Below are 12,054 nucleotides of genomic sequence, written 5' to 3' on the forward strand. Positions count from 1 at the left end.
TGTCTAGGATCAGCCCAGATAACAGGTTTTTGGCAGTGGGCTCACAGGAACATACTGTGGATTTTTATGATCTCACTCAAGGCACAACCCTAAACCGAATTGGCTACTGCAAGGACATAGCCAGTTTTGTCATACAAATGGACTTCTCTGCAGACAGCAGGTACATCCAGGTATGTCTGGGACAGCCCTCGGAGTGCTCGGGTTTATTGTGCCACTGTCATGAGGTGGAAGCTTGAGCTGTGCTAAGGGCAAAGCATTATCCCGGGTCAATGGAACTGGTACAGAGCTGGAAAAGAAATTGTGGATTATAACCATATGAAAGCAGTTCTCTTCCTTCCTGAGGCTGGGATATGTGTGTGAGAGATGGGTTAATTTGTTTTAATTAAATTGTTAATTTGAAGAGGTTTCCTTCAGAAATATTTCTGATTTAGTAAAATTAGGTTGAGATAAAGTATAGAAGTGAAAGAAAATATGTCATCTCTGCATGTGAACATCTTCCATCATCATACTGCAACATCGTTATTCCTTTATATGGCACATGATGAATTCCAGATAATGAGGAAAAAAGAGAAATGTTATCCTAGATGTTTGATTCCTGATAAAACCTAGTGAGACTGCTGGACAACCTAAAGAAAATAACGTATTTATAGCAGAGTTTCCAGTTGTTTCCTTTCCCACTTTCAGGTATCCACAGGTGCCTACAAGCGTCAAGTTCACGAGGTGCCACTGGGAAAGCAAATCACAGACCCTGCAGTCATAGAGAAAATCACCTGGGCCACGTGGACCAGGTAACACTCAAGAAGAGCGTGGGGCCAGGGGCCAGCGCGGGGATCAGGTCACAGGTTTGGGTGTGTAAATGCTGAGCTGTCCCCAGGGCTTGGCAAACCTGTGAGTGCAGCCAGGCTCTGCTTCCTCAGAGCTCCATCTGACACCCTTGGGTTTTACACACAGCTGTGGCTGTTTTGGTGTCTGTAGTAGTTAGTGCTGTTAATTACACCAGAGGCTGTCACAGAGCCACTGTGGCTCATTGCCACTCATCCCAGACCTCTCACATGGCTCTGGGCCACTCCAGGCAGCCTCGTCCCATGTCAGCAAACACCAGCAGCACAGAAGGCCTGGAAACATGCACTGATTGTATTAAGGAGTAGTGAATGTCATTAAAATGTATTTCCTGGCGTGGAAGAACACAGGAGTCTGCCCCAAGCATTGCAGAACTGTGGCTGTGCTCTTCCTGCAAGAAGTGGGACAGCCAAAGGCAGAGCTGACAGTGGATGAGAACCAGGCAGGGCTGGGAGAAGGTAAATGAGAATCCTCCTAACTCTGACTGCTCTGCTGGCATAAAAATCTGCCCCCAGTTCCCCCTTCCAGAGGACTCTGGACAGCTGGTGGGAGGGGGCAGATGCCTCTGGCAGTGACTCTGTGGGTGAATGATTACAGAGAACTGATGCCAGGGGCAGAACGCCTATTTCTGAGAATGAGTCAACATCCAGACAAGCATTCCCTCATTCATGATACTCATGGCTAAGGGAACAGTGCAGTCAGAAATCCTGGGGAAGGCTCATAAGAGACCAGAGCTGCACGAGGTGCTGGTGTACAATGATGCCAGTGGTTTCATGGGAAATAAACCTACAGATTAATGGATAGAGATTACTCAAGAATCATATAAAAATGATGTGTTGTGTGATGGTCTCCACGATGAGCTTAGGGTAATAATTTAGAGAGGACAATTTTATTTTAAATGCACCAATTTTTTATTACTGACCTGTGTTGGCTCTGCACCTTGTGGAAGAGTAGGTTGTCTTATGGTCTAATGCATTTTATTTACCTTGATTTTGGAACAGCATTCTTGGAGACGAAGTCATTGGGATCTGGCCACGAAATGCCGACAAAGCAGATGTCAATTGCGCCTGTGTGACCCACGCTGGCCTGAACATAGTCACAGGAGACGACTTTGGGCTGGTCAAGCTGTTTGACTTCCCATGCACAGAGAAATTTGTAAGTGCCTGTTTTATTTCCACCTTTTGAAAAGCAGCTTTTGCTTTTCTCAAACCCCTCAGCACTCGGTGTTACAGCATCCAGCCAGCGTGGTCCATGCTCAGGAAGCTCCCACAACATTCAGACAGCACTGTCCATCCATGGGCAGCTCCCAGGGAGCGAAAAGGCCTTGGGGTCAGGATAGCTCTGGGCACAGAGCGTTGCCTGGTGCCAGCCCTGAGCTGCTGTCCTGTCCCACAGGCCAAACACAAGCGGTACTTTGGGCACTCGGCGCACGTCACCAACATCCGCTTCTCGCATGACGACAAGTTCGTGGTGAGCACCGGAGGGGACGACTGCAGGTAACCGGGGCTGGGACTGGGCAGTCACACACAGAAAGGGCCACAGCCACACCAACATGACCCACACAGACATCCTGAAGATACACGGTGCACTAACGGTGTGCACACACAGCAGACAGGATACACACAGTGTGCAGCACAGAGCACACGTACACAGATGCACAGAGATACACTCAGACATACAGACACTGCCCAGACCACACAGTGTGCACACACACGCTGCACATACACTCACACAGGGACATAAACTGTGCACACACATTGCATACACACTGACAGAGCAAGTGTGCAGTGTATCACACATACACACACACACACACACACACACACACACACACACACGCACACAGATTGCAGGGCCTGTATTTCACACACCCAATGTGGTTTATTCTCCACTCCTGTCTCACTGGGCTGTGCCAAAGGCCATTCATTCTCTGCTCTCCCTCCTGCCTCCACAGTGTGTTCGTGTGGCGCTGCCTTTGAGGAGCCTCTGGCTGCTTACTGTCCTGCCCCAGCGAGGGCTGTGCTGGCCAGGACAGCTGGGAAATGCCCCTCCAGCTGCAGGAATCCTAGCCTAGTTGCAGGCTGACATTTCCAGATCACTCATCCCAACTTACCAGGAGGGAATGGGAGCTGGCATTGGAAAGCCCAGTGCCCTTGCGAAGGAAGCTGAGGTTTGAAGGGTAACCTGGGGATCCCAAAGGGATGAACAGTTCACTCACAAAGCTGCTTTTGCCTAATACTGTGTTGTTCAAACCATGTCTGAAAAGGGAGAAAATGCTGACAAAATGCTGGGCCCTTTAATTTCCAAATTTGTGGCTTGAACAAAACTCAAAAAGTGGGTGGGTTTTAACCACACCTGCTTAAAACTCCCATTTGGTGCACTCAGTAAAGCTGGGAGCATTTAACAAGCAGGCTGGGGAGGGGGGAGGTCACCCTTCAGCTTTCATTAATTGAAGGAGCAAAGTATCCTTTTTTTTTTTAAATTCATTTTATTTTTAAATATATATATTTGGCAAAATTTTCTATCCATGAAGTGCCTTGGAATAATTTTCTAGTAGTTTGGGCTGCAGCCTTGCCTCCCCCCACGTGTTTTCCACACACGGTGCTATGACTCTCACCCAGAGGAGGGCTAAACCATTCTCACCTTTTCCAGCTGGGTACTTCCATCATCCCTATTCTCTGCTTTGGGTTTTGAATACCTTCACTAGTGAATTCCCCACTGTTTCTGCCAGCGAGCGGCTCTGTGCTGTCAGAAGGCCAAAGGGACAGCATTCCAGCTCCTGGGCAGCTGCTCCTGCAGCCAGCAGTGCGAGCTGAACTCCAACACTGAGTGAGAGGAGGAGGGCTTGGACATACTTGGTTCAAGACATTTTAACCAAGACTGAGGGAGTAATTCCCCAAGTGTTCCTGCATGCTCCCCACTTCTGGGAAAATGTGCCCTACAAGGCAGTGGCCAGCCAGAATCTTGGCCTGGTGGGAAGGCCTCTGTCAATTCCTATTTCCTGTTCCAGAGCAGCATCCTAAGCCTCCAAAGGAATCCTTGGAATGTCCCTACAGCAGGGCTATGTGTGCCCTCCAGCCAGTCCATGCTGCTTGTAAGCAGAACATAAACCCCCTGGTACCAGGAAATGCAGCTTTTTTTTTAGGAAAGCCTCATCCTGGCTGACTCTGGGCTTCTCTCACTATCCCTGCTTCTCCCTCACCCCACAGAGCTCCTTGTCCTGGCCTGGGGGACAAGCTGAGATCAAAGGAGAGCTGCCTCCTTAGAGAAGTGGAACCACAGAAATTCCCAAAAGGAAACTCAAGTCCTTCACTCTTTTTTTAGAATATTTTGTCAAAACCAAAAACTCAAAGGACAGTGGAATTGGAGAAAGTTTAAAAAGGGGTAGCAAACATGGGCAATGTCAAAATATGTATTTAAGATAGTTAAGATTCTGGGCATGGATATTTTGAAATTACCTTTCTTAATTAAAAGAAATAAAGGCCAAAATAAAACATTTAAGACTTACATTTAGTCTCTGAAAAGCAATAGTGCTTTAGTCCCAGTTCAGGACAATAGGATTTTGAACTCTGGAACCTTTGTGCCAGTCCATTTCTGCTGCCCACTGCATAGAAAAGTAGCAAAAACATCCCATTAAAGGAGTGGATTCCTGTCTGTTTAACACACAAAGTGCTTCAGCAACTTCAAAGAATCACCTTTTTTTTACAGTTGAATTTATTAATGCCTTATATGACTATACAGCAGAGCAGTTTGTCAGATACACAGTACGAGTCCCTATGCAGTCTTTTTCTTAAAGAAACCTTCGGGATCAAATCCTGTTCTGTCAGGTGGTGCCAGCAGTGAGCACTTCTGCCTGTGTTGTAACCACTCATGTTTGCCTTCCTTCCACGTTGATTGTATCCCAAATAAAACCAGTTGTGTGGCAGAATGAATTAATCAACAGTGATGTGACAAATACCTTCAAGCAATAGTGTCTGTCAGGAAAACACAGTTTGTATGTTTCTAAGGTCTGGCTTCCTGTATAAAATGCTCAGAAGTAATGCCGTATTTTACTGTAAACTGAGATATTAATGCATGAATTTCTATTTTTCAATGGTCAAGATGCCATTCATTTAAAATCTGCATCTCAAATAAATTTGTACACAAGTTTTCAATGTCCAGCTCTTAAATCAGAATCAACATGTTGACCTGGAAAGATTATTGGGACTTATTTCCTTCAAACTCGAAAATGGCATCAACCATTCCTGTCTCAAAAATCCAAGAACCCGATACCCTCCAGAGCTCCCTGGGACACTGGAGCTGGCCCTGAGCAACTCCACCCTGCAGAGAAAGAAAAGGGACCGTGACAAACCCACCCTGCACCGCGCTCTACTTGGACACTACTGCCAACACCATGGACAACAGATATTTATCACAATGAACTTCAAATAAACACTAATATATTAAACTCACCTCAAGAAAGCCAAATACCGGTATTATTTTATGTCTATAAGCTTTATTGATACTTGGGGTTTTTGGGGTTGGTTTTTTTTTTTTGCTTTTTTGTAGGGTTTTTGTTGGGTTTTTTTTTACATTTCACAATGCATTCCACAGACTTAGTTCAGTACAGCTCAAACTGCAAGTGTATAAATTTTCACTTATCATTTCTTGCATAACAGGACAGGGCTTTAAGTTTCCAAACAACATTTGCAGCATTAGATACTCAGTCCACAGATTATCAGAGTCTGAGAGCTGGAGAATTATTTGCTCAAGATCACCTACTGTACGTTTGTGCAACAAAGTGTATGCTGTAATTTTCTTTTACTCTGTGTGGAGGTTATTTGTTCATTTCTCTTTCGTTGTTTCCAACAGATGCCAGTGTTTACAGAGACATTTTAGTTTCTCAAGCTTGTGTGCTCTGGAGCTCATCCAGGCCTCAGTCAGTTCTCTGAAGTACAAAGGACTGTGGAGCAGCTGAAAGATCTAAGCTTTGTGAAACACATATATATATATATTGGCAATTGATAAAACAATAAAATCACAATACAGCTATACTCATACCAAAAAGGCAAGATTCTTCAAAACTTGCTAAACTGGTATATTTTTCTAAAACATCTCATTTTAGAAAATCTGCATCAATCTACACAGACCATACACAGTGCACAAACTGGGAAGTGTTCTCCTCTGCCCCACCTGCTCTACACCTCCGGAACGCAGCAGGAACTACCTCTGATGAAGCAAATGTACAGCTGTCTCAGTCGTTTGTATTAGCCAGTGCTGCACACAGGATAAGGAAAGATGATTAGTTTTAGATCCATACATAGCAGCTTACAATACTTAAGATGATGAAACACATGGCAGTCAAAACAGTTATTTTTCCTCAAACACTGCGTTGCTAAAAAATAAAGATCTGTGAAATTGCACTGCAATGTCAAGGGGTTTGCTATTCCCTGACCCTCCCCGTGTAAATCCAATGAGTATTTTCCCCCTTAAAAGATGAACTTCCTATTGATAAGTTGCTTCAGGCTTTGTTTATTCAGTTTTGCGCTTCAACCCAGGGATCTTTGCTTGGATCCTGCAAAAGGAAGAAGGAAACAGACAAAAGTCAGTCTGAGTAACAGACAAAAAAGAAAAGATTAAACAGCAATGGCAACATAGAAAAGAACCCTCACAACACAGCTTTATACTCAGAGCCCAATGGAACTGCTGAACTCATTCCAGCCCCTCCCTCAGTTGCACCTGCTGAGGGGTTCAGGTATCACTCATGAGTTGAAATACACAGATTTCCATTAGAAATAGTAGAGACTGATTTGAATACAGAATCAGCAATAAATGAGCTCATTTCCTAACCAGTCCAGAGTTACAGACCTTTTCCCTCTTTGACCTGGCACATGGAAGAACACATTAGTCCTAAACAGGAGCACTACACGTGCCAGGAACTGTCATCAGTACAAAGGAAAATAAATAAACCAACTCACTTTGCCATGGCATCTTTGACATTCTTGTTCACAAGTCCCAGGTAATGGTCAATTTGGGCCTGGAATTGAAGCAGACAGAAGTTACAGCCCTGCTCCCCCTTTGCAGCCTGGCTGAGTCCCACAGAACTCTGGGGCAAGTGGGAGCTCAGCCAGGGGTATTTCCCAATGCGATGCCAGAACTTCCAGGAATGCACCCACCAGAGGGCATGCTGGGCAAAGCCCCAAAGGAATCAATCCCTGGCTTCTCTTCTCCCTGGTCCATCAAGCCCCAGTTGTGGGTGCAGGGCAGGGCCCCTCTGGGCCCCACAGAGCAGCAAAGCTGCTTAGCTGGGCTGGGCCAGGTAACCAGCTTAGGCTGCAGCCCAGGCAGAGGATTGAGCAGCTCGGGCTAAGCCTCACACACTGTCCATGCTCCTGCTTTGGGGCTCCAGGGCTCCCTTTCCCAGTGGGGGAGGAGCCCGGACAGGACCCCATGAGGCTCTGCCATCTGCTCCTGCCTCCCCCCGGTCCCAGCCTGGCAGCCTTGCTGCTGAAAGAGGAGATGAACGGCTAAGCCAGAGCTGGCTCCCCCTCCTGCGCAGTGACCTGCCCAAGACAGGCCTGGCCATAATTTAATCACAAGCATTTTACTTTGGCTCCTTCCTCCCAGTCCTCCTTTTACATGGGAGTCTCGCCCCAAAAGCAGCACTGGAATGGGCCAAGCAGCTCCCTGCTCCCTGTTTTTGCCAGGGCTACAAATTCCTGAGCTTTGAGCTGAGTATCAGTTCCAAAAGGTACAGCAGGATCGAGTCCTGGAGCAGCAGAAAAGGCCTCCAAGTTCATCAAGCCTTTTCCAGAACAGTTTGCTGGGGAAACCTCTTCTTCCACCAAGATGGAAAAGGGAAAGCACACACAGCCTGAACTTCAAGCTAAACTAGCATTCCCTGCTCCTCCTGGCTCCTGGGTAAAGGCCTATTTTTAAAGGCTTTAAGTACTTCAGAAGGCTGAAATTAATTTTAATTATTTGTTTCTGGTTTTGCTTCAACAGAGCTGATCTTATGAAACATTTAATGAATTCTATTAAACACTCACCTGATGTCTCTCATAAATAACAGGAACACTGAAGAGCGAAATCAAAGCTGGAAAAGAGCACATCAAATGTATAAATATGGACAAATAGGGCTGCTGTTCAGGCAGAACAAGGACTGGTTTCTACACCTTGATATGTCTTGCAAAAAAGTACAAGAAAAATGAATAACTAAGTCCCGTGTAGTAGTGGCAATTTTTGGCCAGTAAATTCATTAATTCCTATTAAGGAGAGCCTGGGCTGTTCTCCAGGTCTCACCAACAGTACAGTAAGTCTGGTCACAGGTCACTTTTTCACTGTGGGTTATGCAAATTCTTCCCAAAGGCTGCTCGGGCATCCATTGGTTCTGACACCTGAAGCCAGCCTGCTCTGGGATACAAGAAATTAAATCCTGCAGTGGGACACAGCCACAGCAGATCCTGCACCTCCTCCAAAGTCCCAGCACAGCAATGACATTCAGGGCAGGCTGACCATGACAGGGACAAGCACAACAAACCTGCCTATAAACCGGGTAATCTCTGGAAATCATCAATCTCAAGGGATTCAACAACACAGCTCAAAATTACCTGTTTCTGTTGTGTTATCAAAAAAATAAGAACCTAAAAGTGCAACATCTTAAGGCTACAGGATCAGCCTCCCAGTGTGGACCAGACCCCACTGCCTTCCCCAAGGTCATCTGGTGTGCCAGGTTGTAACACAAGTCAAACACTTACCCAGGATCAGTAATGTCAGACCATTGAACAAGGCACCAACATAAGTGAAAACCCACATCAACACTGCGAACTGCAAGGGAAAAAGAGCCTGTCAGCACCCAGCCTGTACCCAGGACACCCCCCAGTCTGCTGTAAACACAAATACCAAACGACACAGCCCCACACTGCACTTCACCTTTGTATGCCTCCTGTAACCAGAGCTGGGTGATCAGATGGCTGAAGGATTCAGTAACGGGATACGTGGTCTCCTGCATCCAGGTCACGGGGCTGAATTCAGCCCGAGTCAGCAGTGCCCAAACCCTGCCTTGCGCCTTTGCAGTGCGCTGCCAATTCTATGGTGAGGAATGATGAGCAAACACTGCTCCTACCTCCCACCCTCCAGAGAGAGGGGACAGGCCAGGCTAAGAGAGGCCAAAGGGCTGCTGCATGACAGAGCCAGAGAGAAAGGAGGCCACACATGTGTGTGGTGGCCCTGCTGCCACCCGGGCGTCCACCCACCTGCCCAGCTACACTGCCAGCAGGGAGAGGCTCTGTCACATCAGGAAAAGCCTATCTGGAAGGTTGAGGGGTAGGGTGGGCCTGATTTACCTTTTCTCCTTGAAAAAACCCAAAGGCATTTCAGATATTAAAAAATTTAGGAACAAGGGAAGTGAAAATGCTCGAACATGGAAGGTGGCTCCAGGTCAGAGCCAAGCTCAGAAGCAAAGACATCCCTAAAGCCTCACACTGCCATCACTGCTGGCTCCATGTCCCAGCCCCGTTCCCCCCTCCCTGCTGACAGCCTTGGTCCAGCTCCTGGTGGGACACAGGCTCTGCTTCCCAGCTCCACACCAAGGTCTGTCCATGTTTAGTGCCAGGTGGAGTGTCCCAGGCACAGCTCTGACCTATAGCAGTGGGAGGGGACCAGGGCTCTATTTCAGGGTAGGATTCCTCCTGAGGAAAATCAGCCACTCTCTTCTAGAGTTGCAGGGCGGCTGAGGAGCAGAGCAGCCGCCAGGAACAGCGGCTTTCCCAGTGTTTATTCCTTGCTCTGCACAGAGCAGAGACCCTCAGCCCTGGTCAGCTCAGCACATGAGGTTGTTTCCCAGCAGAACCGGGGACAGACACCATGGGAAGGCTGGCACTGGCACCAGGGAGGGCAGACCTGGGCACAGTGAGCAACCCAAGTTGGAAACACTCCCATCAGCAGGAGCTGCACCCAAGGAAAGGACAAGTACAAAGTGCTAGCAAAGAAAACAGTGCAGGGTTGCAGGACTGTGGGTGCGGGCCAGGACCCTGGTAACTGGCCCACAGCCAAGGTACTCTGAACTTATGTATCCCAACATCCAATTTTAGCTTATCAAAAGATGCAGAATATCCAAACCAAACAAAATCAACAGCCAGCAGCAAGATAAGGGCATGATAGTCAATACAAATTTAATTCCATGACCCCTGCAATGAAATCAAGTTCACTTCAGGAGCTTCACCCAAAACTGATCCTGTTCAAAATTCAGGTGCATTTAACTGCAAGTGATGCAGTTCTTTATCTGTCAGCACTCTTGAGATGTGACAAAGTAGCACCAGGGAGGGGCAAAAAGTTAACCCTCGGAGAGGCTGCACTGTTCTCAGCAGCTGAAGGATTCTGGCAGGTTTCTCAAGGAAAATAAAACAGATTTGCTGAACTCCCTCATGACTGATTCAAACCCTGGCCCAGTTCTGCCCTGCAATGCCAGGGTGAGCCTGGAGCTGACGTCTCTGCACAAGGCATTTAATACTTGCACACTGGAGCAGCCTGCACATGCAGCACATCCCTCCGAGAGGAAAGGCACCAGCTTGCACTGGGCAAAGAGCCCCTGAGTGTGTGATGGTTCACAATGGTTCTCTTGCACCCCAGCTATCCATGACTTGCTCCCCATGGACACAGTTCCTGAAGCTCAGCACCATCCAGCCAGCTCAGCAGCCAGTAACACTGCTGATGACTCTGCCTAGGACAGAAAATGTGCGTTTATGTAAGCAAAGGGGTAACAAGACTCAAATCAATCCCAAAGTCCAACCATTATCAGAACTATCCTATTTAGTGAGCATTGAATTTATGGTTCAAGGAAGAGCAAAATCCAGGAGTTCACATTTGACTACACAAGCTTTTCTCCACCCAAAGTCTGTCCAGAGCAGCATCAGGGCAGAACCATAAACTGCTGCATGTGCAGGTTTTAATCCCACTTATGGTACTGGATGGGAGAGGGACCCTGATCCCACAACTCCTCTCTCTGCACCCCTCTGACACTTCAAACAGCTCTCCCAGGATTATCCATCGTGGAGTCCATTTCAACCCCACATTCTCTTGCTGGTCTCTATTTTCTTTTTCTTATAAACTATGCAAACCCAGAGACCCTCACAGACACAACAAAGCTTACTTGAAACACACCTAAGAGACCTTTACAAACACAAAAATCCTTCCCTGAAGCACCTCTAAATAAAGCTCTAAGACAAGAAAAAGAAAGCAGAAGGCAACCCAGGATCCATCTCCAGAGCTGATACTGCCCATCCCACCTGCTCGGGATGAGGGGAAGCTCAGGAGCCAAGCTTGCTCTGACACTTCCAAGGACATGTACACCAGTGAAAGGCCTGTGTGGCTGATGGACTGAATCTAGTTTTTCTAGCCAAAATGGGCAAAATCCAGAAGTGCCCCATGCCCCTTCTTTGCTATTGAATACTCAGAATACAGAGCTCTGTTCCTCAAAGCCTCAGCTGAGCAAGAGCAGCAGTGCCCAGTGCCAGCACAGCCTTTACCAGGACAAAATGCAGCTTCTCTTGGGGCTTTGGCAAGGGCTCCTCTGGAGTTATCCCTCAAGAGCTGTGAAGAATTTCTCCTTGTGCTGCATAAATATTTAAAGTCCATTTTAAGACTTCCCTGACTGAAGCATTGTTTAATAAAGAAGAAAAAAATCTTAACAAGACAGATTTTACAGTCAGAACTATTACACACAATAAACCAACCTGCAGACATTTTCTACATTAGAGCTGTGTAACTTGAATTATACATAAACATGTGGTTTCCTATCATGAAGATGTTTAAACTACACAAGCCAAGATATTTTTATTTTTTAAACCAGGGCCATTATATTACATAAGACCCTAGAATCCCAATGTTCTCCTTGAGCATGAACTCCAAAATCAGTCACTTGTGCTTGTGAACTGTCCTGACATTCACTGGTTTCTGATCAAGGGTTGTTTCCAACTACCATAAATTAGACTAATTAACCTACATAAAACATTTTAAATGTCAGAAGGAGAGAGAGGAAATGAATTAGTTCAGCTGAATAAACCCATCTTTCCTATGGACTGTAGTATTTTAAGTGATTAGTGCCTTGAAGACATTCTGGCTGGAATTCTGCTTCTCACGTAATTCCTCCAGAAGGCCTTGTTTTTAGACCAGTGTTCACTGGAACAGCACTTGGCTGCTCACTGCGTCCTTCTCCTTTACTGCAAGGGGTTGGGA

At 46.7% G+C, this 12,054-nt stretch overlaps 2 protein-coding genes across 7 annotated transcripts in view; one reads left to right on the top strand and one right to left on the bottom strand.

The window, feature by feature from the left end:
* Positions 1-4,989, top strand: part of EML6 (EMAP like 6) — a 91,319-nt gene extending 86,330 nt beyond the window's left edge. Inside the window, exons 38-42 of one of the 2 annotated variants that reach the window (XM_063391356.1) lie at positions 8-170; positions 685-788; positions 1,842-1,995; positions 2,236-2,310; positions 2,795-4,989. In XM_063391356.1, the coding sequence (XP_063247426.1) occupies positions 8-170; positions 685-788; positions 1,842-1,995; positions 2,236-2,310; positions 2,795-2,914 (616 nt within the window). In that variant the 3' untranslated portion in view covers positions 2,915-4,989. Of the gene's footprint in view, positions 1-7; positions 171-684; positions 789-1,841; positions 1,996-2,235; positions 2,337-2,794 lie in introns of both variants that reach the window. The other variant, XM_063391358.1, reaches the window with a different exon arrangement.
* Positions 4,990-5,315: 326 nt separating this feature from the next.
* RTN4 (reticulon 4) overlaps positions 5,316-12,054 on the bottom strand; it is a 40,856-nt gene continuing 34,117 nt past the window's right edge. For all 5 annotated transcript variants that reach the window (XM_063391366.1, XM_063391362.1, XM_063391363.1 and 2 more), the window contains 4 exons: positions 8,577-8,646; positions 7,869-7,915; positions 6,798-6,856; positions 5,316-6,394 (listed from right to left, as the gene is read on the bottom strand). In XM_063391366.1, the coding sequence (XP_063247436.1) occupies positions 6,352-6,394; positions 6,798-6,856; positions 7,869-7,915; positions 8,577-8,646 (219 nt within the window). In that variant the 3' untranslated portion in view covers positions 5,316-6,351. The remainder of the gene's footprint in view (positions 6,395-6,797; positions 6,857-7,868; positions 7,916-8,576; positions 8,647-12,054) is intronic.

The sequence above is a fragment of the Prinia subflava genome, chromosome 2 (genome assembly GCF_021018805.1).
Source record: "Prinia subflava isolate CZ2003 ecotype Zambia chromosome 2, Cam_Psub_1.2, whole genome shotgun sequence".
NCBI lineage: Eukaryota > Metazoa > Chordata > Aves > Passeriformes > Cisticolidae > Prinia > Prinia subflava.